The following is a 25951-nucleotide window of genomic DNA, read 5'->3' as shown; positions in this document are numbered from 1 at the left end:
GATTACTGGAAATACGAGAATAGAAAAATAATATATAACTCTTCACAAGGTATTTTTATCAGTTCAATGTTAAAATTTTATAGAACTATTTCGGCATTTAAATATTTGAGGAAGATTAAGTAATTAATTAATTTACACAATATGAAAAAATAAATCTCAGTAAGTAGTTTTTTTACTTTAAAGTAGCCTACAAAATTTCTTTCTGGAACCAAGAATTTTTAGCACTAAGAATTAATCTGTTAGGCCATTCCAAAGATCTTTAGTAACTTAAAGATAACGTTAAAATAGGTGAAATCTTTTAAGCAATTTTTTAAAGTTAATTTATCGAAATAACTGCTCAAACTTATTAATAGTTATTTCTTTCATCTTATTATAAACGGCTTTCCGTAGATATAGAATGTACAATTATAAGATTAAAACCAGTTTTTTAGCCCTGAGGTGCCAAAGGCACGGGCTAAAAAAACTTTTTAAAATCTTATGATTGTTCATTTTTATATTCGTAGAAAGCTGGATATAATACGATGCTAGACATAGTTTTTTCGTATTAATGAGAACCGGTTCCTATCCACCGGATTCGAATGAATACGAGAAAAGCTATTATTGCCATTTGTAGGACCAAAGGATAGCTCCTAACAAAAAGAAGAAATTTTCTCATCTAGGACTATTCTTAAAGTCATTTTGCAAGACTTCAATAACACAACAATAGCAGACTAGTCAATGTCTGAAGTTTTGTAGTGATGTATGGAATAAAAGAATTCTCGAAACCTGATTTAATTGCAGTCAGTTTAATCAAAATCTTTCATGCGAATTTTCCAGGGAAAATGGTATGGTAAACTAAAACTAAAGCTCGGCAGCCGCGCTTCAACCACCACAAAGACTCAAATTAGGCCTCACAAAAAAGGTTGAACAATATTTTACCAACTATACGCCAAATGATTACACTACTAAGGCAATTTTATCTATATCAACAGAGGACAGGTTATTTAATCTTTAATTATTATATTTTAGAATATATTATTTTCATTGAATTTATCAATTTTGAGTGTCCCTTTATCCTTTCTGCTCTAGAATATTTCTTTTGTTCTTTTTAAGCAAAATTAATTAGAATTTTGTATAAAAAGTTCCCTTTTTTCAATGTTTGTCAAACCATAGTTGGGCGTTGCTACAAAAGACCAACTCTACAAAAGACCAACGCCTACAAAAGACCAACTAGTCGGTTCTACAAAAGACCAACGCCTACAAAAGACCAACCCTACAAAAGACCAACCCTACAAAAGACCAACGCCTACAAAAGACCAACGACTACAAAAAATCGTAGAGCTGGAAGGTCTATAGCTGCAACTGGTGTAGCATCATATTTGTATTTATCAAATTAATAAATATAATGAATATAATGTATGCTTTAAATAGATTTTAAGCGACACAATTACAAGAAAAAAATTGTAATTATTTTTTTTGTATCAATGTAATCAAATAATGGCTTTAAAATCTTCTAAATTTTAAAGAAAAAATCTTCCAATTTTAATGATATCCAATATGGCGATTAAAACACAAGGACAAAATTCAAAACCGAAATTTCTTTCTTGAATAACTTTGTCCACAGGCTGAATTTTAAAATTCCGTCCGACAGTTTGTCCAAAGTCTGTGTTTGCTACGTAACGGAATAGTTTCGAACACGATACAACCTTGCTTTTAAAAAATCGACCCTTTTGTAGTTGTTGGTCTTATGTTGGTGTTGGTCTTTTGTAGGCGTTGGTCTTTTGTAGGCGTTGGTCTTTTGTAGGGTTGGTCTTTTGTAGGCGTTGGTCTTTTGTAGAGTTGGTCTTTTGTAGGCGTTGGTCTTTTGTAGAGTTGGTCTTTTGTAGCAACGCCCATAGTTGGTGGGGGGGGGGGGGGGGTTAAGTGGTTGGCTTTTAAAGTAAAATTTTAATTTTCTTAATGTCATATGTTTAATTTTCTATTTGGAAATAATTTTAATTATTACTATTAAGATGAATTAAAAACTTTATTTAAACTAAATATACAAACATCTGATATAAATTGTAACTATGTCCCCTAACCAGATCTGAGGTTGGATCTGAAACAGCTGGTTAGCGCATCTCCTTCATAACCAGACTCACACGCGCACACAGGTCCATGATTGTGTACCTGGATGTAAAGATAGATAATTGATAGTTTATGATGATAACTGTCAGGAGTAACAAAGCGCAATCACAAATTAAATTACAGAAAGATGCTCATAAGCCAGGGAAATCTTTTAAATAAGATTATTAGTATAATTAACAGCAACAAAAATAATTTTCCCTATATCGTTACGGACTGACTGACAGACGATCATTTGAGTAATACAGTAGCTCCGATACTAAAATAGAAATATCTTTTATTCATTATTATTATGAACAATAACATGAATTAAATTTTATTAATTTGCAATACAGTAAAAAAAAATTCAATAAATATATTATCCTATTACATAAATAGTAAGCTATTTGTCAGTAGCAAAGGATCTCGCTAACCGCTCTACTAATATGGTTCTCCTTTGCAGTAAAGCTTCTTTCAGGTCCTGGGAAGGTTTTAAAGTATTTTTTAAGAGGGTATCTACACCCTCTCAATAAAAATGACCCCCCCCCCCTCCCCTCAAAAAAATATTTGGTAACTTCCACCTTAGGTAACACTAGATGCTTCTAGGGCCGGGTGAAGCTGCTAGCATAAATATATTTCAAAAGTACTTTTTTGTTACTTAGACTTTAGAATAGCATAGATAGATAGCTATATAAATTCCTACCCTGCATTGTGTATTCCTGCCACAAGCTCCATTGCAAGGGTCCTGGCACTTAAAATCAAAGCAAGCCAGGTGGGAGGGACATTCTGAGTCACTAAAGCACTCTCCTCTCCTACACTGCACTAGCGCATTGCCGCTGTAACCATTTCTAAGAAGAAATTTTATTATTGTATTGAATTCTAAAATCCAATCTAATCAAACAACTGGCTTTACTTTTTAGTAGCAAATTGTGTGTATATATCTAGCTATAAATTATTCTTACGGACAGGTGCAAACAGGTCTTGATTTGCCAGTATTATCTGATCCAGGTGTACATATGGCATCTGTCCCACATGGATTAGGACTGCACAGAGATCCTAAAATAAGTTTATCAAAATTGGCATTTTAGTTTACATTACTGTAATTCAGTTAAGTTTAATAAAATAATTACAAATAGAAATTATCAAACCTGAAGAGGAGCCTCCTCCTCCACCACGTGTCAGAGATCCGCCATTTCTGGAAGGACGGCAATCAAATCTAGCATCTCCCTCATAGCCAGGTGGGCAGGAGCACTCAGCTTTGTGTTCTACACCGCGGCATTGCGCATTTGGCGCGCAACAGGGTTGCCCACCACAGAAGTCAGGTCCACATGGATCTTTGAAAACAATTTTGATGATTTTGTGTGGTATTTATAAAAAAAAATTACATTTTTATTTTGTGATTTCAATTTCAATTGATGGTAGTCTGCCCATTAAAGCATTCTGCAGTTTTAATTTAACAGGCCACACTTATTTATCCAGGGATAGGTATAACAAACAATGGATTTAATTCTAAAATAATATTTGGGGGGCAAATGGAGAGGTCGTCAATATTACGATGTGTTGCCCCCCAACGACAGCTGAAAAACATGTATAGGTTTCTTGATTTTCCCCCCGAATTAGATTCGTTATTGGTATAAGCTGTTATTTATCCATCAGTTACAATTTAAAGTTCAGCTTTGTATCCTTCAGACACAGTTTTAATCAGTATATATTTAGGATTAGTATTGACCTAATATTTGTATCATAAACATTTTTTTTAATTCTTAATGACGCTTATTTTTCTTTATAGAACTTCTATTTTTTTAGTATAAAATTGACATATTTTGAGAATATATTATGTTGAATAAGTCTTGACTTAATTTAAATGTACACCTTTTATGATAAACGACAATTTTTCTCTTTCTTTTTTACTTCTGGTTTAAAATCAACTAACACTTTTTTAAAGAGAATATCTTGGAATAATCTTTATTTAATATTGTTATAATAACTCTTATAATTCAGATGTAAACTTTTTTTTATGTATATAATTAAGACAAATAAAGAATCAAATAATAATAATGATTTCAATTGAAACTTTTGTGTGATTAAAAAATACTTCTTATCATGCTGAAGTTTGAATAGTGAGAAGAAAAAAGTTCTGGATATAGATAACAGTGGACAGAAAAATTAAAGGGGATGGACAAGGGGTGGAGGGACAATAGCAATGCATCATCTTGAAAAAAAAAAGTTGAATCCAGTTTATCAGTAAAGTTTTGTCATTTTTGCATTGAAAGTTGAAAACTTGAAGTTATAAGCTGCCTTGACACCCAACTCTTATAAATTCTTTTTCACTCACATGTTTAGAATTATATTATGTACATTATAAACTCAACTCAATACTCAAATACATTTTCTTTATTTCATTTAAAGAAGTTTCATATTTTTTATCAAATTAGAGTAATTTAAAGAGTTAGATAAAGTAAAAAGGCAGAATGGGGTAAGGAGGATGGGGGAGCGCATTATTTTAGCCCGCTTGAAGGATCACTTTATCAGAAAACATGAAAATCTGGGGAAAGATTTGAAATCGATAGGTTAATTCTAACGAACACAGTAATAGTGTCTGACTGATTATGACGTAACAAAAAAATTAGCCAATGAGAGGCCGTTATTGACCAATGGTAAAATTTATAGTGGCCTCTCATTGGCTAATTTTTTTTGTTACGTCATAATCAGTCAGACACTATACTGTGTTCATTTCTAACATGCCTAAGTTACCGAAAAGAGCTTACCGTTAGGTACGTACGGACGGACCGACCCTAATTATAGAAAAGCTTTGCTTTTGAAAACTAAATTAATTTCTGTTGAGTTGTTTTACATCAAATATTTGTTTGTAAGGTTTCAAAATAAAATTTAATAAAATATGCCAAATAACTTTTATGAGTTGTTTTCAAATATGAAAATAATGCCAAACATTGTTAAAATTCCTGACTTATTCCGGACGATAATATTTAAATATTTTGTATATTTAGAAACTAAAATTTTGGTTTATTCAATTGTATTGACTTTTTAAGATATAGAAAAATTTTATCATATACCAACTTATTTTGTTGATACATTGTCCAAAATTAAGATTTTATTTGTAAAATTATTGTAATGCTTTAGCTATAAACATCATATTTTATACTTCTAAGTCTGGTTTACAAAAGAAAAAAATCAAATTATTAAATTTTAGATCAACCGTTTTTAAAAGTTATTTTGGTCATAGACGTCCAAGGGGGGGTAAAGGGGTGATTACCTCCCCCCCCCAAAAAAAAAAATTTTGGATTTTCAATTTTTACCCCCCCCCCCTCCCCCAAATAAAAAAATGCCTCTATGAAACAAAGATTTTTATTTTCAAAATTTTACCCCCCCCCCCAAATAAAAAAGCTTGGACGCCCCTGGTTTTGGTTTTACTTGTTTGAGCTAACCTAAAGAAAATATTAGAACAACCTTTTAAAGTCTTATGTAAACTGGGCTCTTAATATAACCAACCTAATTTGCTTTAAAGTAAGGTTTTAAAGGTTGTTATTACTTCTAAGTAACTTCAGTTATTATTTACCTATGCATTTAGAATCATAGCAAGCTCTGTTATCAGGACATTGATTGTGTTGGAGGGAAATACATTCACCTCTGGTGCATCCCCTTACTCCATCACCTAGAAAATAAGATAATAAATAGATATATATAGATAGCAAGCACTTTTATTAGGGAATTGTTGGTCTTAAATACATTCCCCTTACTCCATTAACTAGATAGTAGGATAGTAAATGGATAGACACATAATTGTGGCATTGATTGTGTTAAAGCCACCACTGGTATTGCCTCTCACTGTATTTCCATATAAAAAACTATTTGATTAATAACCAGATAGATAAAAAGTTAAGATATTGATTGTGAAGAGAACTTTCCTTAGAAAAAAGAAATATGCATATAGATAGATAGATCAATAACCAGATAGGTAAAGTGATAGGGTGTTGATTTTTTGAAGGGAAATGCATGACATTCACCCATGGCACTTGCAAGATTGCCATTTTTTCCATTGACATTTTAATCCTATATATGTTGAGATCTCTTGCCTTTTCAGCTATCGAAACAATTCACTTAGACAACCAACACTTTAATTGCACTACCTTTGTCTGGAAGTCCTGATTGTGCAAAGTAACGAATTGCACAAGTTTCTGGATTTTAGATTATCTTAATATTGATGTCATTTGCTTGACATAGTAGCGGATGATTTCTAAGCGTGATGCTGTGTTGTCCAGACTCCAACACAATAGCTTTGTTAAACATTCCAATTTGAAACCTCGAAAAGATGAAAATTATTACCCCTAGAAATGATTATGTAATTCAAAAATATATAAATGCTGAGTTAAATTTAGAATTACATTTCATACCGCAGAAATGTATTAAATGCAATTATATATAATCCATGAACTTGAAATATCTAAACTTGAAATTACTTCCCTTAGCAAATTTAATACGAAATCAAATCATAGATAAATTAAATTGACTTAGTTGTACAAAATATTTTATTAAAGTACATTGCTGTTTTGTGGAAAAATAGGAATTAAATAATTCCAAATCCTCGTCATTATAATCAAATAACTAGCAGCTACGCCCCTAGAGGAACAAAGGGGCATTTCACAAGGAGGGGGGGGGGGGGTTGAACAGACAGACAAACATCTAGTTACTTTATAATAAGGATCATAAGAACAAAAATTTATATTTGAAGCAAAATTTCGAGCAGTGATGTGAAGTTGCATTTCAATATTTTCAAAAAAAGCTTGCTGTTCGACATATTCTTTAAAGCTTAGCAACCTGAATTGAAAATTGAAATCTACGTAGATCATCATTGGGTCTTATCCCACTTTATCTATGGTATATTAATATTCTTAAGATAAGATAAGATAATCAGTATTGCGATTCATGCTCTATGCAATATTTATCCTTTATTACCTAACTTATATTGAAAGCCTATTTTTTTATGTTCAGCAAGATGTTTACTCTCAGGTGTGTTCAATTTAATAAAATTGCTTGATTTATCAAACTTAAATCTAACAGTAATAATCGACCAAAATTCATTAATTTCAACATTAATATTATATAATGTTCATTATAAATTGACTTTAGCCCTCTGTAACTTCAAGCTGTTCAATCTAAACAGATTTAAATTGGCCTCATGGTTATACAATATAGCATATAACAAAATGAAGGATCTGGTGTTGTATAAAGTAAAAAGTTCCTGGGATCGATTATTTATAAAAAAAATCTATTAAATTTAGAGGCTGTAATCGTTATAGGAAAATAAGAAGGACTATACATATTACATAATCTGGAATAGCAAAGGTCCAATGATCCACAGGGAATGCTTGACTGAAGAAAAGACTTATAATATAAGTCTTATTCAACCCTTTTTTATTCTTGTATTTTAAGAATATTAGAAGGCCTTCCTTTGTCGGTTAAAACCTTGTTTAAAAATAATATTTACGTTCAGCCGTTTGGCCAAAAGCAGACTTTGAAATATCTACTATTTTTTGGAAAGATTCGATCCCAGCAATATTTTATATACCTGAATAAATCCTTAAATCAGTGGAGGTTTTGCCAAGTTTGAAGATCATGGATATTGCACATGAATATTGATATGTATATATACCCAGAGAGAAAGGGGACAATGAGATGTTTATTACACTAGTCCCAAAAGTTTGTTTTGTAATGACGTTTTCTTATTCGTTGGCTTAACAACTTTGGGGACTTTAGGAAATTTTGTTTGGTTGTTTTATTGAGTTGGAAGTTCAAACATTTCAACCACTAATTTTAATCTCCAGAATTGGTAATTTTGTATTTTTTCATTGGGGATACACTTCAATTTATCGTCCATTGTCTTATTCCTTAGATTCCTGGTAAACATATACCTGTGTATCCCTCATTGCAGAGGCATACGGGTCTCTCCTCCCCGGTTCTCTTGTCAAAACCTGCAACACATTAAATTAATATTACATACAATTACTTACTAATAAATTGGCCTTTTCAGTTCAATAATTTTTTATTAATTATTTTTAAATTGTAATTTTGTATTCTGATTATAGGTTAGCTTAGAAAGGTTTAGAAATGGGACTCCATCCGCCAAAAAAAAAATCCGTTGTTATATCTATTTAAAAACTTACTTTGTCCAATGTAGATTTTTTATTCAATAATTAAATAAATTGTAGATAGGCATTGTCATATTTGTGTTAAACAAATTTTCCAAAAACTTAACAATATTCTCTCATTTTCTATCTCTATTTTGTGAGTTAAATTAGTGGAACCTCTCAAATAAATGTAGAACAAAAGAACAGAGCTGGTGTAGGAATAAGATTGAACTAGAAAAAGATCAAAACCTAATTCCGCATAAAATTTTCTATGTGCTTTCCTTTAAAGTGTCTATCGAGCACTGACCCACCCATCTTACTTTACAAATGAATATCAAATAAGGGGGAGAGACTCTAATTATCTGAAGGCACCGGCTAAAAAAACTAGTTTTAATCTTATGATTGTACATTTCTATATCCGTAGAAAACTGGATATAATACGATGCTAGTTTTTTCGTATGGATGAGAACCGGTTCCTATCCGCCGGATTCGAATGAATACGAAAAAATCTTTTATGGCCCATCCAAAAAATAAATAATTTTTATCAAAGAATAAAATCATTATGCCTAATTTTGAATTAATTGGCTAAGCGTGGCCACGGCTGTTTGATTTAAAGATCGCTATTAGGTTAGTGGCTGTTAGTAGCTCTGGCAGCGGCTACGGCTACGGATACACATTTTCAGATCCAACTCTGTACCTAAAATAAATTAAGTTTGTTTACCTGACAAAAAGTTTGTTTACCTGAAAAAAGTAACCTCCACAATTAATGGACGGTCAGACAAATATTTTGAATTAAAGAGTAGCCTTGCTTATAAGTTAAAAAAAATTTAAATTTTCGTAGAGAGAATTCATAAAATAGAAACGATACGATGGTCAGCAGCCATGCAGTGTCTAAATGTTGCTTTGCTGTAGGCTTTAAAATCTAAGTAAAAAGGGTTCCTCCAATTTCAAATCATCTAAGAGTTAATGGAATTTAAAAAAAAAACGATACTTTTTTTGCAGCTATTTTTTCATAAAAATTAGTTAAACCCTTCTTCCTACCAATTAATATTAAAAAGATTTTATTGTCTTCTTAACAAGATCTGTTATTGAGAATACTTATTCCATACAAGAAGATTTCATAGTCTGACACTTAAACACAATAGTTGGTTTAGATAATTATCATATTTATAGACATAATAAAAAGTATTATGATGATTGTGTGTATGTCCTAATGTTTTTAGCTAATTTATAATTGATTTAATTTTATTTTTCTATGTATTTTTTTATCATTTTTCGTTATGTTAGGTTATATTAAGTACAGTTTAGCCCCACGCGGCTAGGGCTCCCCACTGCCGCAAAGGTTGGACGCTCGATGGGCAGAAATCTAATTTCTGTATTTTTACAAAGCCTCATTAAAAAAGACAAAATCATCCGTAATAATAACAATACCTGGCTCACAAAAGGCATTTGGTCCGCAGGGGTTGGGGTTACAAAGGTCGGCTGAAGTAAAGGGACGACAGTGCACGAATGGATCGCCTAAATAAATAATCATGACTATTCACATAAAAAAAAGAGTCGACACACATGTTACACAGATTCCATAATAATCTTGTCTTTGTTTATGGTGTAAAAGACGTTTTATAGTATTGCAAGTGTTGCTTTATTTAACACTGTTACCTTTGACAGAAGTTAATATTAGATAAATCATTTTCTTCATTGACTTGGGAGCATTTTGTAGCAGGAAAAATGATCAATTTTGGGAAGAGCAAAAAAAAGAGACAGAGTAAAGTGGCACCAAAAAAATTACGTCATACGATAAAATAACCAATGAGAGGCTAGTATGAATTTTACCATTGGTCAAATACAGTGTATACTGGCCTCTCATTGGTCAACTTTATTGTATGACGTCATTTTTTTTGGCGCCACTTTACGCTGTCTCGCAAAAAAGGGTTCATTTTTAAAATTCAATCTGTGCGGCTTGTGTTAATAGTAGAAAAAAATAAAGCCATACCTGTGTGGGTCTTTGGACAGGAACAAATTGCCTTGTGGCGAATCCTAGAATATTAAGACAATAATTCTAAAATACATTTTCTACATGTTCTTGAAAGAAAGAAAGAACTACTAAAGTACTTTTATATACAATTCTAGAAATTTACAGGGCCTTTACCTGCGTTGTACAAGGCCTGCAAGGGTACCCTGTACATAATATTACCTAACCTAAACTAAAACACAAACACAGGACCCCCCCCCCCCCCACCACCACACGTCCCTAATTATTCTCAATTTGTTTAAACGAAGAGGGGGGTTTCCATGCTCGACCAGGCGTTTTGGGGGGATATAATAAAAAAACAACAAATTAGTTAAAATTACCTTTCACAGATGGCGTCAGTGCCGCACGGAGGTCTTCCTGTTTCTACATTATTTGTACACGGATCTACACATCTTGTACCCTGAACAAGGATAATAAAGTCCATAAATGTATAAAAGCGAAAACAATATTACAAAAATTAAGATAAGAAAAGAAAAATTTGGGTTAACCCTGTTTTATTTATCAAATTAGTTTTACATTTTGTTCTGCGTTTTTTTTTATTAGTAAAACAATGTCTATCTTGTGCTCTATAATTTAAATATTCAGACATTCAGGCTCATATTTTTTCATTCGTTGTATCTCTATAAGTATCATCTTTCCTCACTGACTTAATAATTCTAACAAAACTGCTGAATGGCGTATTAAAGTATATGCTTCTTGAGTGAAAGGTATTAGAGCATATTAGTGTAGTTTTACTTAATAAACTTACTATATGATTTCGTGTTTTTTTCAGCAATGGCTGATTAAGCCGGCTTAAAGAAAACATAGTGTATACGTTTTATAATCTCCCTTTTTGTCTTGATTTTAATTGACCTATTATTATTTTGAATATTCTATTATTCAAATTATTGAGGGTATATTAAAAGTTAGGTATAGAATAGGTACGTTACTCAAAAAGATACCTAAAAATGCTCTTATTTATTTTTTTCCCATTATGCGTTGAGTTACCTTTATCTGCCTTGTTATTTTATCATTTTTACACACCTGACACTGTTGATCAAATCTACAATCAGAAAGTCTGAGGCATTCAGGCTCACAGCTTGTAGTAGGATCACCTAAACCAATTGATTTATAATTACTTAAATGTTGTACCAGATTTTCATTTACTATAAAAAAATGTTACTTCCAGCTGGCTAAAATAACGATACCCTCTATCCACCACCTTTACATCAAGTTAACCTTTTTTTCTTCTAAATTTCACACATTCAATATTGATGTAAAAAATCATGATGTTTCTCTGTTCGTTTGTACCGAAAGATCTCGCTAATTGCTGAACCGACATTGTTCTCCTTTACAGGGTAGCTTCCCATAGGTCTGGAAAGTTTTAACTATTTTGGGGGAGGTTAAACCCAACAAAATCCCCCCACCCCATTTTTTTAACTTTTAAAAAAATCGATCTAAGTGTCCCTGGAGGCTTAGCCGCTATACTAGTTGTAAACTATTACATTAGAAGAAAAGAAAAAATAACATGCTTGTTACCTAACCATCCATCAGGGCAGGTACAGATAGCCCTGTTGCCACCTCTGTTCTCACACAAAGCTCCGGCCCCGCAGGGGTCAGGAAAACAGGGATTAGAACTTGATTGTGGTAGGCATGATATTTCCTAGTTACGCAAAATTGTGCTATTTAAAGAATACAAATTTCTAAAAATATTAGTAGGCTGTTGATCACCCCCCTCTCTTATTTTTAAAATAAATTTTAAAAGGGGATTTAAAGTCATTTAAGGTTAGGGTCTATTCGTTACTGTAAAGTTCCACAGGGTTAGGCCAACGTAGGTATAGGCGCCATAACGCAAGAGCTACCTGCAGGGGTAATGCATAGGAAATATCCTAAATTTATTTAAATATAATGGAATGTTTTAACGTTCGTAACTATCACTTTATGTAAAAGAACATATAAAACATATTTTTAAAAGCGAAGCTTTTTTATAATTAGGGTCGGTCCGTCCGTACGTCCGTCCGTCCGAGATAGATAGCTTTTAATCGTTAATTTAGGCATGTTAGAATTGTCCTATCGATTTCAAACTTTGCATGATGATTCCTGTAGTAGTTGGGTACGAGTTAGAAAGTGTAGCAACTCTATAATCATTACCAGAATGTCCGTACGTCCATTTTAAACATGTCGATTTTTCTACTTTTTTAACAACAAATTTTTAAGTGATCTAATTATCCGTTTGATCTGATTTTTGATATATTGATTCCTGGGACAACAAAGAACAATATTAAAAGCGAAGCAACTCTATAATCAAGTCCTAAAAATGTAAGTATGTACATAAACATTATCCTGTATCAAGCAGTTTTTCAACAAATATACTTACAATTTTGCTTCGACTCTTATACTTTTATGTTCTGATTATTCAATTCAGACACTATACTAGTGTTAATGTCCGTTTGTTCTACCGTTTCAATGCTTCGCTTTTATTGATGGCGTCATCCTTGTTTCATTGTAATTTAAGTTTAAAGCTTAATAAGTTTTAAATATCTATAAATCATGTTTATGGTTTTGTTTTATACAATACCAAAATGTAACTGTTTTTATCGTCACATAATTTGATATATATTTTCTGTCACAATAAAAAAGCTTGACAGACCTTTACAACTAAGGCACTAAAAATAGTGCCTACAATAGCGCCAGTTAAATAAGTTGTTTTCGACCACATTCCACCAACCTTCTGTCAAGATAACTGGGGGATAGATATAAAGTCATGGAATATATCGTCTTAATCTAAAAGTAGTTTCTTCAGAGGTTGGTTTGAACCCTACTAAAATAGCAGTTCCATTAAAGGGCGAATATAGGTTTGATATGATATGAGCTTATTTCAAGCGTGCAATTATATAGATTATAAATAACTTAAAGAAATTGACATATTTAACTATATAAGTCCGTTTCTAGCCTAAAACCGAACTGATTCGTTGATATAATTACGCCATTTCGCGTACTAGTGTGGTTCCCTAAGAAATCCAAACATCCCTGCATCACACAAGACTGCGTCGGAAGGTTGTATTATAAAGCTTCTGTTCAATCATAGTCATAATGAAGACGAAAGGAATGGGGGGAAAAAGGATGCTGCAACTTTTACTTTTGATCAAATAAATTTTACATAACATAAAAAGGGAGGGCTGAAAACTAATTTTAAAAAAATATTTCAAAATTAAAATATTATTTTTGTTTGCTAAAAGTTGCATCATGTTTGTGGGCTCCATAGGGTAAATATATTTTACATATTATATATTTTTAAATAAATATATTGTATTCATCATGAATCAATCTAAAATCTTAGTAGAGAAAATAAATTTAAAAACTTAATATTTATCTTTATGATGCACTATAAAGCAAAATTTTTGATGCTATTTATTTTGTAACTTCATGTTATTCCATTAAAAACGTCTTATTTCGTTTCCTTATGCTACAATTAATATTTTTTATCGATCGATATTCCATAAATCACTAAAGAATCCATCGAAAAATAAGCTAAAAGAGTTTAAATATTGGGAAAATTCGAAGAATTCGATAAGTATTTAGGAACCAATCGAAATGAAACGAAGAAATTCATGAGAATATTCGGATAAATAAACCAGTTCGAAATCGAAAGATTAATAAATTCTATGGTAGGTAGCTATTAAAAAATTCTTTTTCTTTTAAAAAGAAACATTTTAAGTAATCTGAAAAAATACTGAGAAAAGAACTAATATGCAATTTTAAAAAATTTTGTTTTATTTAAGCATTTTAAATAAAAAAGCATAAATATATATAAAAAATAATACAAAGTGTATAATAACTTAGTTAGGCAGAGTCACGATGAAAGTTTGAGAGGACTCAATGGCTAGAAGTTCCTCGCCGTTGGCTCTAACCTCCGGAACGTCTTGAGGGAGAGGATAACCTTCGTTGTTGAGAGGGCATCCTTGGGGGTCTAGATAGCCCGAAGCTAACAAAATTTGGAAGATAAGGGCGCGGTTCAGAGATGCCGAATGGGCGGAGGACCAAGAAGGTGTCGTCCGTGAAGTGATGGAGTTGGAGGCTTGGTCTGTAAGGGCTGCTAAAGACCTGGGGACTGCTGTGCTCGAGGATTTTAGCATAATCTTGGAAAATATTTCAATGAGCGTTGTATCATCAATAGCTCGATAATGTTGAGCTGTAGCTATGGAGCGCCATCTGCCTAAGACTCGGATATGATCATCGCTCATACCTAATCTAAAGGCAGATGACACTCCTAAGCTTTTAGCAGATTTAGATGTAATTTTATGCTTAAGTCCTAAGTTACTATAAATTAAGTTTACATCCTTCATTAAGGTGGAAGCTGAAATGGCATAACGTCCATCTGCGACTAGGATTCTAAAAAAAATAATTACCAATAAAATTTTGTGAAACTTAAAAAAGGAACAAAGAAATGTGTGAATTTATTATGCTTAAAAACTCGCCTAGAAGATTTCGAAGTGGTACCATTCCCTGTACGTGGCAGCAGGTAGCTAGTATCCAAACAGGATGTATCTGATGAATATAACCGGAGCCTATTATAATACAGGACCAGCAATGAATAAAGACAGTACTCTGATCCGTTGAAGATCACGTAACTGGTGGAGCCCTCGAATCTAGAAAAATAATGTTTATGTCTTTGTGTAAAAAACAATGATGTTCTAGATGAAATACAGAGTTGAAGAATGTATAAAAATTTGGAATTTGGAAAAAGATTTCCATGGAAATTTCTTTAACAATTTTAAGGTATAGGAGATTAGACAATAGCTAAAAAATCGTTTGTAATCATAATTTAAAAATTTCAAACTAAGAAATTAAAAAACTTTTGAAAGGAATTTGTTTAAAAATAACTAGAAATTATTTTGCAACTATAATTCAATTTTCAACTTAATAGAAAGCAAGAAAAATAGGTAGAAAAGAAATTTTGTATAATATTTGAAAAAATCTTGAATTAAAAGTTTTAAAATTTTTTGGGAAAAAGAAAAATTTTAAAGAGATTTTTCTTGTCAAAAAATAAGTACCTAGGATCAGTTTTAGAAGATCTGAAGGTTATGGACATTGCTGGCGTGTCTCCTAGTGTGGTAACCGCTAGATCACAAGCTCTCAATCTCAGCAGGTCAGATATGCGCGCACACAAGCTGTATTGAAGGTGTTGAGCCACGATTGCTCGTAGGGTCACAATTGGAATCTTAAGAAAACAAGGTTTCTATTAGAAAACAATATTAATGTGAGATGGAAAATAAAAAAGTGTAGAACTCCATATCTTAAAAACAGTTTGGTCCGAAAAACTAAATTGGAATCTTAAGAAATAAGATTTCTATTAGAATCAGTATTAATGCGAGATAAAAGAAAGAAATGTAAAACTCCGTATATTAAAGGTAGTTTGGTCCGAAAACTTCTAATAGCTAAATAGTAAGTATTAACTAAAATTTATTCAAAAAAGAAGATTTATGATTCATATGAAAGCGGATTACCTGATCTGGATTCTTTAAGAAAGGTGTCACGTGCTTATCAATGGCCAAGGTCAGGTATTTTATGGGCAGTTTAGGCGCTTTCTTGGTTAAAGGCTGTTCTGCAGAGGCTCTTCTCGTGATACCTTGATACATTCTTTCTATTTGGGGGGTCCAGGGGGATTTCATATCCAATGCGCTGGCGAGAAAATCTATAGCGCCTGCCAAACCGACTACGGCGGATTTTTTAGCTGCGGAGTCCTCTAAAAATTCTATGTAGGCGGCTAAATCCTTTTTTGAAAAATTTAACAGAGTTTTATTTCTGTCTTCGCAAAAAATTTCAAAACGGCGTAAAGTACGGTTGTGAAGTAATTGCGTGGACTTAGTTCTTGAAGACGCTGTCAATTTTATATGACGTTTCCTTTTTTCCGTAAGGTTGTATTTCTCTAAAACTGAAGGAAAATAAAGAGGGCCTCTCTTTTCTAGAGGTCTATTGTCTTTAAGAGTTTGTAAAGGAGCATTAAACTTATGATAATTTACAGCTGAATGTTTGAAAGATGTTCTCATTGTAAAATGCTGAAAAAATTTTGTACAATTCATTAAAAAAAAAAAAACATATTGATTAAAATTTCGGTAAAGGAATTGCATAGTCTTTACCGGTGTGAATCAATAAGGCGAGAGTTTTAAACGTCTTATGACCGTTGAAAAAATTATTAGGTGTAGAAGCAATATAATAAGGATCCCAGAGAAGAAAATTTTTGACAAAAGAATTAAAATAAGATCCTTTAACAATACAATTCCAAAAAGGGTATGTCGGCCATAAGGGCAAAACTACTACTGCTGTTATATCCTCATACAATTTTAATTTATTAAAGACACGAGAAAGGAGAGAAATTGGGGGGTGGATGTAGTAACATTCTGAACTAGTCAGGGAAACTGTGAAAAAATCAATATCAAAACAATTTAGTTGTGGAAAAGGGGAAATGAATTTCTCTACTTTACAATTCTTAGATGTTGCGAAACAGTCAACTGAAAATTTGATAGAAAAATAATTTTGAAGAAATTGAAAATCATTAGAACTAATCCCAAATTCATTAGAGGATTTAAAAAGTTTAGAGCCTAAATCTGCTAAAGTGATGAGTGAGCTGTCTCGGGGCATCCATTTAGGTAAAATACGGATTGCGTATTGGAACTCTAAAAGTTTTAATTGAATTAATAATTTTTGAATAACTAAATTACGGCTTCCAATACGCAAAAAAGAGTAAAGACACATACTATCCGTTATCCAAATAACCAACTGTCCTTTGAGGGTGGCAAAATAATTGCTATAATGTTCAAAAGCTTTAATTATACTTAAAAGTTCTCTATGGCCTGAAGATAATTCAGCCTCTTGTGGAGTAAATAAATAATCAGAAATAATTTTACAGTCTCCAGCTTTGAATGAAAAAGCTGAGTGGTCAGAAGCGTCTGACACAAAAACATTACAATGTTTGTTTAAGTCATTAGGATCAATGTTGTCAATTAAAAAAGATGTTTGATGGGGGGAAAAAACTTCTATTGTTTTAGATTCAGTACGAATGGGTTGTCCGTTTAAAGAAACAAAATGTTCTTTACAGAGGGACAATTCTTGAAACATATCTGCATTGACAAACAAAGCTCCTTTCCAACCATACTGTGAGGTGTAAACACCAAGAGCATGATTAGAATTTCTAGCTACAACACGAATAAAATCTCCATGACTAAAATATGCATGACATAGTTTGCCTAAAAAAGAGGCTAAAATTGTAACATCTACAGGGTCATTTGAATCAAAAGCAAGTAAAATTTTATCAAGAAGAAATAAAACTTTTTGAATTTTTACGATGGGCAGGGAAATTATCATTTTACTACTATCAAGAATAAAACCTAAATATTGTATGCGACGAACAGGTTCTAGTTGACATTTAGAAAGTTGAAAATGCCAACCTGCACATAGTAAAACTGATAGGACAAAGTGTGTACTAAGAAGACATTTAAAATAATTTAATTCGACAGTCAAACCGTCATCAATATAGACACTCACGTCTATATTGTGACGGTGACAAAAATGTTTAACTGGACGGATCAAGGCATCAACTAAAAATACGGCTGAGGCAACCCCGAAGGGAAGCCTTAAATATTTGTAAAAAGAGTAGGAATTATCAGCATTTTTGTAACAAAAACCAAAAAGTTCAGTAACGGCAGGATCTAGATGTACTTGATGGTACATGCCCCGCAAATCCCAAGATGTAAAAAATACATCCTGAGAAATGCGAGGCAGCACTGTCTTAATGTCATTTAAAGAGACGTTCTCAGGCTGGAGAAGTAGATTAATGTGGCGTGATAAATCGATGCACAATCTAAAAGCAGGAAAATATTTCGAAAAATTTGAAAGGGGAATAAATATGAAAAAAATTTTTGAAAAAATGAACTCAAAAAAAAATATTTTGAGGGGTAGTGAAAAGAATTGAAAAAGAAAGAATATTATATAAAAAAGGAATAGAAAAAAGAGGGGAATCAAAAAAAAGAATTGAAGAAAGAATTTTGAAATAATATTTATGTGTCGAAAAATTTTCCTGAGTTTAGTTGTGTTAGTTAAGCTACATGTTCTACTAGCCACCGTAAGAGGCGAACAACAATAAGGCTGATGATCGATTTGGGCAATAATACCTTTGTCTAACAAAGATTGAATTTCTTGACGAACAAATTCTGGATTGCGGACAGCGCTATTGTTGTTCTTCTCAAAATACGGTAACACAGGAGATGTAAAAACTTAAAAAAGATAGATTATGGAGAATAATTGTAAAAAGAAAAAGTTTTGTTGAACAAAAATAATATATAAGTAAATGTGGAAAGAATTATTCTCAATAATCTACCTGGTTGATATCCAAAGGTAAGGGTTTGCAAAACAAAAGATGGTGCATTAAGAATATTTTTATAAAAATTAATTGCTGTAAGCGAATGAATAGAATAAGCTGGGGAATAACTAGATAAAAAATCCGACTGAATATCATATAAACGTTTATAATGTTCATAATCTTCTGTAAAACAAAAATTTTTTAGAGAAGCAATGTGAAAATTTGGAATATCTGAGGTAGGTATCGGTAGGTTTAAATCTTGAATAGCGTAAAGAGGGGTAGAATTATTATTTAGGGTTGGTGGAAGGACAGTCGTCGACTTTATGTCCTTCGCCGTTACATCCGTGACAGCGAAGAGATCCTCGACCTCGTCCTCTGGATCCTCTGCCCCTAGGGTTTGAGCCTCCATTTGAGTTAAACCGGCCGTTAGAGAAGCCGCCACGTGCTCCTCTGCTATAGTCTCCTCGAAAGTCAGGTAAGGAGTCCGAGATGCGCTGCTGCTGGGTGGTGAGGTAGCGCCTGTTACCTGCTAGAGCCACACGGTTGGCGTGGCCGATGTTTTTCGAAAAAGCCAGTTCGATGTACCCGATGGAGCTTTCAGCTATCTAGATAAAACGAAAATCTTGATAATTTTATAATAAAAATATGTTGATATCTAGCTCTATGAAAAGAAAGGTGTAGTAGGAATTATTCTTTCCTTTAAAATGAAAAAATAATGAAACTTAAATGAAATGAAAAATAATTTAAAAGTCACATAATATATTATAAAAATTCTTTCCGTGGTGCGTGAGCTAATAAAACTGGTGTTAATCATGTACTTGCACGTCTTTTAAAAAACAAATTTGAAAAACTAAATAGGTTTCATAGAAAAGAAACGGTTTCTATCTGCCAAATTTAAACGTAAAAATAAGAAAATTAAAAATGGCATAGGTTTGATTAGTATAAGACGAAAAAAGAAGAAAAAATTTATGAAGTTCTTGCCTTTATTGCTTGATAGCAGGCTTGCAACGACTGCTGTAGGTCGTATAACAAATTCTTGGGGGCCTTCAACGCCACAAGACGCTTCGCAGCATCCTCAACATAATTCTTCGAACGGCAGGTGTCTCTTATGACGCATTTTAAAAATGTGAGAGAGACGTCATTCTTTTCATCCAAAGACTTAATAGAAAAAACTATTGTGAGATTTCCAAGAAAAGAATTTTAAAATGGAAAAAAGATAAACATTAGGGTGGGTCGATTTTGGAATTTCACATTAGTAGACATTGGCAAGGGTTACTGGGCCAATATAAAACACTGTAAAACTCGAAAGAGGTTTTTTAATCCAAAAACAACGGGCGCGCGGGGGGTTGAAAATGTGCCCGCCCCCTTATAAAACCAAAAATTGAAATTCCTTCAAACACAGGCATAGTGCATATCAAAATGACCGCATTGAAATGCTGATTACAGATCTGAAAACCGTTTTGAAAAATATTGATTCAGTCTGAAATGATTTTCAAATAATCTACTAAAATGAACAATTTTGACTAAATCAGCTGTTTTTAGGTACTTAATGAGATCTTATTCGAACTAGGAGCAATATTTTTCAAAACGAATTTCAGATTCGTAATCAGCATTTCAATGCGGTCATTTTGATATGCAACATGCCTGTGTTTGAAGGAATTTCAATTTTTGGTTTTATAAGGGGGTGGGTACTATTTATACCCCCCGCGCGCCGGCAGCCATAAGAGCCAAGTCACTTTTGAAATTTGAATGGGGATTATCATACATATATTTGACTTCCACAACTTATGATAACAGTAAAATCTAAAAAAAGGGTGAAATGGGCCCACCCTAATAAACATGGATAAAGAAATAACAAAAAATTAATATTCTGAAGAACAAAAATTCAAAAATGTTGAAAGAAAAAAGTTTATAAGGAATTTAGAAAAGAAAATGCCCTTAACCCAAAATAACTACCCTTTTTTTTGTTTAGATGGACTAAGTAACCCCTACATATATTAAAAAATATATGATTGATCAAAGGAAATTTTTTTAAAAAATATTTTTCTTACGTTGAGATGTTCGAAGAGGCGTTCCCGCTCGGCATGTATGTCTGCAGACGTCATACCTATCCATGCAGGTGGGTCTGACAGGATTTCAGCTGCTCGCCGGAGGCGACGTCTAGCTTTTCGGCCGCCTACTAGTTGACTGCTACTGTCAGAATCGGAAGAGTGCTTCTTGCTCTTCTTCTTTTTCTTCTTCTTTCCTAAAGAAAGAATATATGAAGACATGATAATCCCAAAGAATAATGTCAAATATTCAGTCGGTGTCCATAGAAAACAAGAAATTTATATTTCAAAATAATTGAACTTAAAATAAATTTCTGTGATAAATATCATTAAAATTTAAAAAGTTCATAAATGTGAGAAAGAAAGGATTTTGTCTATTTAAAAAATACCTTTTCTTTTCTTTTTAGGTTCATCTGATTCCGAAGAACTCGAAGATGAAGAGAAAGAACTGGATGAAGAGGAACTACTAGAGTAGCATTTCTTCTTTTTTGACTTCTTGCGTTTGGGGGAAAAATCGTCTAAATAAAAAGATTTAAATAAAATAAGGCGGAAAAAGGTTAATAGCTGTAAAAAGGAAAAGAATAAAAAAGGGGGGAAAAAATTTAAAGTTTAGAAAGAAAAAATTTTTATGGGGGTAAAAAACTGCCAAGAAGACAAATTTTTATGAACTTCAATTTCTAAATCATTGAATCAAAATCATGATTACTAAGTATTAAATTTACCTGAAGACACTGAAGCATGTCTGACAGGCATCTTAACTTTCTCAGATTCAATGTGAGGAGCTGCAGACACCGATGGTCGCGCTGGAGCTGCAGACTCTTGAAGTCGCGCTGTCATTTTCGGCGGCTGATTAATTTGTGGCACAAAACCTATCCCCGGCAAATATGAGCCGGCTGGAGGGAGGTTATTTAACCCCAACGGATCTTTAGGATCCTGGGGAATAATCGTTTGTGCAACCGATGAAGGACCTGGAGCTACAACCGACGAGGGAGCTGAGGTATTTAATGGAGCCGAATAGGATCTAGACAAATTTGTGGTAGGAACCACTGTAGAAGATGCGGGGGGGGGGGAATTATCCTCATCTGAGGAGTTGTGTGCATGTCCTGTAGGAACAGGCATTTTAGGTCTGAAGATAAAAAATAAATGGAAAGAAATTTGAAAAAACAGTAAAAATAAAAACATTCATGAAAAAAATCATGCAAAAATCAAAAATAATACATGCTGTAAATTAACAATTAGTATTTATTTAAAAAAGAAAAATCTAAGTAGGAAGAAAAAATGAAATTAATTTAAGAATTTGCGTCTGAAGATTAAAAATTAAGAAATTTTTGGATAAGAAAGAAAAAGAAAAAAGTTAAGAATTTATTCAATCAAGAATGGAAATGGTGTTGCGACATTCAGTTTCAAAATCTTTGACAGACTGGCCAAATTCATCATAAACAGATTTGGCGGTTAAAAAACTATCTTCTAAATTATGATTAATTTGTTCCAATTGATCACGAAAACGAAATACACGATTAATCATTTCTCTGATTATTAAATGTCTATCAGTTTCACTTTGATAAGTGACATAATAAAGAAGGGTGAAAGTTAAAAGCTCTTTAAAGGTACGGAGATTGCAAGCATGGAATGTCTTGACATTCCTTAGCTTATAGAACTCAAATGGTGTCATGATCACTGAGAAATTTAAAAAACGTTGATCTGAAAAAATGTAGAGACACAATAGTTTAATATGTCAATTTAGAATAACTAATATTGATATAAAATACAAAAAATAAAAAACTTTCCAATAATTAAAATAAAGGGTTAGGGAGGGAGGGTGAAAACGTATTTAAAAAGCGATGTAAGAGAGAGTACTAACTCTATCGGTGAATTGAAAACGAATGAGAATATGAAAAACGTTTTGATTTAAAGTAAGTTTTAGGAGATTTCAACTCGTGTGCCGGCAGGTTATAGAAACGTGTGACGCGCAATTTTCGAGAATGCTCCGTGATTCATTTCAGCAATCGATCAATAAAATAATATCAAATTCCTCTTAATTCAACAAAAAATGGCCATTTTGTAACTTCATGTTATTCCATTAAAAACGTCTTATTTCGTTTCCTTATGCTACAATTAATATTTTTTATCGATCGATATTCCATAAATCACTAAAGAATCCATCGAAAAATAAGCTAAAAGAGTTTAAATATTGGGAAAATTCGAAGAATTCGATAAGTATTTAGGAACCAATCTCCATTTACTATTGAAATTCTCCCGAATAATCCCAAATGCAAATAAAATCCCCAACTGAAAATAGTAAATGAAATAATACGTTGAAAAAACATATATAATACACTAAAAAACTAAAACTTACTGTTGAAAACGTATTTAAAAAGCGATGTAAGAGAGAGTACTAACTCTATCGGTGAATTGAAAACGAATGAGAATATGAAAAACGTTTTGATTTAAAGTAAGTTTTAGGAGATTTCAACTCGTGTGCCGGCAGGTTATAGAAACGTGTGACGCGCAATTTTCGAGAATGCTCCGTGATTCATTTCAGCAATCGATCAATAAAATAATATCAAATTCCTCTTAATTCAACAAAAAATGGCCAAAATTTGAATAAAATAGTATATAATTAAAGAAAATATACATTTAAATTATCATTTAAGATGCATGCCAATGAAATAATCAATTAAACTTAAGAAAACTAGTCAAAAAAAGTCTTGTAAAGGGCTAAAATAAACGATTTTGTAGGCCACCTGACTTATTATATGTTCAATTGAAACAGAAAATTGCAAAATCTACTTAAGGATTTTTTTGAATTTTTAAAATTTGGCATAGATATTCTAAAACTATGTAATGGCACCTTTGATATAAGCTCATATCATATCAAACCTATATTCGCCCTTTAAGGCAGGGAGAGGACATTGAAATGTAAAAGGTTTGAAAAAACATGGTGTCTCACTGATTGACTAAAAAGTTGAGTACATTAATTTCAGTGACGTGCGGTAGGGGGGTGTTGGAGGGCCTGCCTTCCCCTACTGATGTCTCACCACCATGGGGAATCGGTGTGCACGACACTGTTTGATTGGTTATTTCAAATTAGCAGTGTCCAAACAGACGTGATTTTTAAAATCAATTTATCGTCCATTGTCTTATCCTTTAAGATTCCGAAGATCCATTTGAATACCACCCAAATTCGGTGACTTTTATATAGCCCAGAAAAATTTACATCAATTAAAGTAACCTAACCCGTAAAGGTTTAACTGTATTAAACGTTTATTTTATTTATTTTTGATCTTATCGACTTAAACTTAGATAGATGGGTCTATCTTACTTTTATTTTATATCCGTTAGATCGGACAAAATACTATACAAAATTACAAAACATTTTGCTCCCATTTCCATGGTACAATAAGAGGATATTATTCTTTACTAACTTGATTTTTAAGATACAAAAATTCCTTATGGGAAAATGAGTTATGAGTAAGGCACAACATCACAACCATAATCTATTTTCAATGTTCATATATACCCAGATATAACAATATAATTTTAAATCAAGCTAGCTGTGATTCATTATGTGATATTGGTGTAAACATGGCTTTAGAAACCAGGTATGACTTATTATTTTGTCAGGGATGCAGGGGGGGATAAATAAAAGATAAAACAGAGATGAACAATTAAATAAGCCCTAAATTTCTACCTTAAAAAAAAAGATATTTCACAAGGTCTTTTTCTAATAAATCTCAGGAACAAAACTTACTAATAAAGTGACAAACTTTCAGCACGTTGAATTTTAATTTTCTAGAAAAAAATGGTTTAGCTTCCAGTGCCCTATCCCTGCTTTATCTTACACAATGTCTTAGTAATTCAAGTTCTTTGAAATGGTGTTCATACTTTGTATAGTTTTTTTTGTATGTATAGCTGACAAGGCAGGAATAAGGTAGAGCCAACAAGCGAAATAAATCTAAAATGATACTTGGGGGGCAGATATAAAGATAGTCTTTTGCCCTCAACGACAACTGAAAATCACGTATGTCGTATAGTTTTCGTGATTTTTTCCTCTCGAATTAATATTGTTGTTGGTATAAGCTGCTGACTAGGATAAAGGGTTGTGTTAGAATGTAACCCTTTCTTTATATTATGTTAGTAAAATCCACTTTGCGAACAGGTTTGGCGGAGGTAATTATAAGTTTTTAGGCGTAAAACTCTGTGCACGCTTCTTAATAATATAAATTTTGTGGTCCTTTGTCTGCGTGCAGGATAAACAAAATAATTACTGAAAAAAAAAGTCTTAACCCATGATTATTTTAGTGTCTTTGTAGAAACATCTTATGAAATGTAAGTCAAAATAAAGATACCAATCTTAGGATATTTCTTAAATGAAACAAAAAATTATTATAGCTCGATATGTTTTCTTGTCAAAAGTTTTCTTTCGTTATATTTCAAAATATTAGACAATCGAATAAGAATATCCCAAATAAAAAAAGATTTTTGAACAGCAGTAGGCACCTTATTTTTTTTGGTAATACACAATAACATTAGATTTTTCGGGTATAGTCCCTTTCGTGACAACGCCTCTTAAGGGACGTTTCGTCGTATTTCCACAGTAGCTTTTGATAGGTTATTTTAGAGTAAGAGATTGCCCCGCAGGGGCTAGAAATGGGAGAAACGCTACTGTGAAAATACGATGAAACGCCCCTTAAGAGGCGTTGTTACGAAAGTGACTATACCCGATTTTTTCTTCTAAAAATACCCCTAAACGATGTTTTCAGTAATAGAAAATCTGCAGACTGGTTACTATCCCTAGTAATTTGAGTCTATTAAACTCTTACACTAATATAATAATTAGATCATAGCAATTACTCATTTAATGATGTCAAAAATGATGATTCAATAAAAGTGTTTTCCAAATGAAATGCACCTTAAAATAAACTTTTACTTTCAAGTTCTTAACTCCCTTCATAGATTCTTTAGCCTTGTCGTATAATTAAATTGAGATGGATCGAATTTACACAGAAAACGCGCGCCGTTTCACTTTGTACTTTCAGAAGGATTATAAAACAAGTACATTGGCGGATCCCTTCCAATTGCCTAGTTAAGCACACCCTGCCTTAACCATTTAAAGTATAAAAAAAATTTACCATGAAAACGGACAATGCAGCGTTCAAATAGGACCAAGAGACAAGTAGAATCCATTAAGAACGAAATCCTAGCGGCTCCTTCTTGGCAGATATTTCATTTTAAAGATTTTAGGTGAAAACATCAAATTCAACGAATATACAAGGCAATTCTACTTTGAATACAGGAAGATAAG

At 32.4% G+C, this 25951-nt stretch overlaps 3 protein-coding genes across 3 annotated transcripts; all 3 read right to left on the bottom strand.

The window, feature by feature from the left end:
• Positions 1–1986: 1986 nt before the first annotated feature.
• On the bottom strand, positions 1987–13019 carry LOC145318613 (uncharacterized). The gene is made up of 12 exons (XM_080160003.1): positions 12890–13019; positions 11779–11902; positions 11284–11354; positions 10581–10660; positions 10222–10265; positions 9660–9746; positions 8013–8072; positions 5660–5755; positions 3231–3416; positions 3045–3138; positions 2786–2930; positions 1987–2148 (listed from the first exon to the last, which is right to left on the bottom strand). Exons 1-12 carry the CDS (start codon positions 12956–12958, stop codon positions 2056–2058), a joined length of 1149 nt encoding a protein of 382 aa, XP_080016129.1. The 5' UTR covers positions 12959–13019; the 3' UTR covers positions 1987–2055.
• Positions 13020–13995: 976 nt separating this feature from the next.
• On the bottom strand, positions 13996–16294 carry LOC145318612 (uncharacterized). The gene is made up of 4 exons (XM_080160002.1): positions 15747–16294; positions 15294–15460; positions 14718–14888; positions 13996–14353 (listed from the first exon to the last, which is right to left on the bottom strand). The coding sequence occupies exons 1-4, from the start codon at positions 16287–16289 to the stop codon at positions 14146–14148; spliced, it is 1089 nt and encodes a 362-aa protein (XP_080016128.1). The 5' UTR covers positions 16290–16294; the 3' UTR covers positions 13996–14145.
• A 60-nt stretch (positions 16295–16354) lies between these two features.
• On the bottom strand, positions 16355–23231 carry LOC145318611 (uncharacterized). The gene is made up of 5 exons (XM_080160001.1): positions 21369–23231; positions 21036–21164; positions 20650–20843; positions 19580–19756; positions 16355–19203 (listed from the first exon to the last, which is right to left on the bottom strand). The coding sequence occupies exons 1-5, from the start codon at positions 21826–21828 to the stop codon at positions 18886–18888; spliced, it is 1278 nt and encodes a 425-aa protein (XP_080016127.1). The 5' UTR covers positions 21829–23231; the 3' UTR covers positions 16355–18885.
• Positions 23232–25951: the final 2720 nt, after the last annotated feature.

This window comes from Acartia tonsa, chromosome 5, assembly GCF_053477335.1.
Source record: "Acartia tonsa isolate MP-2025a chromosome 5, ASM5347733v1, whole genome shotgun sequence".
Lineage (NCBI taxonomy): Eukaryota > Metazoa > Arthropoda > Copepoda > Calanoida > Acartiidae > Acartia > Acartia tonsa.
The sequence above is the reverse complement of the archived record's forward strand: the minus strand, read 5'-3'. Positions and strand labels throughout refer to the sequence as shown.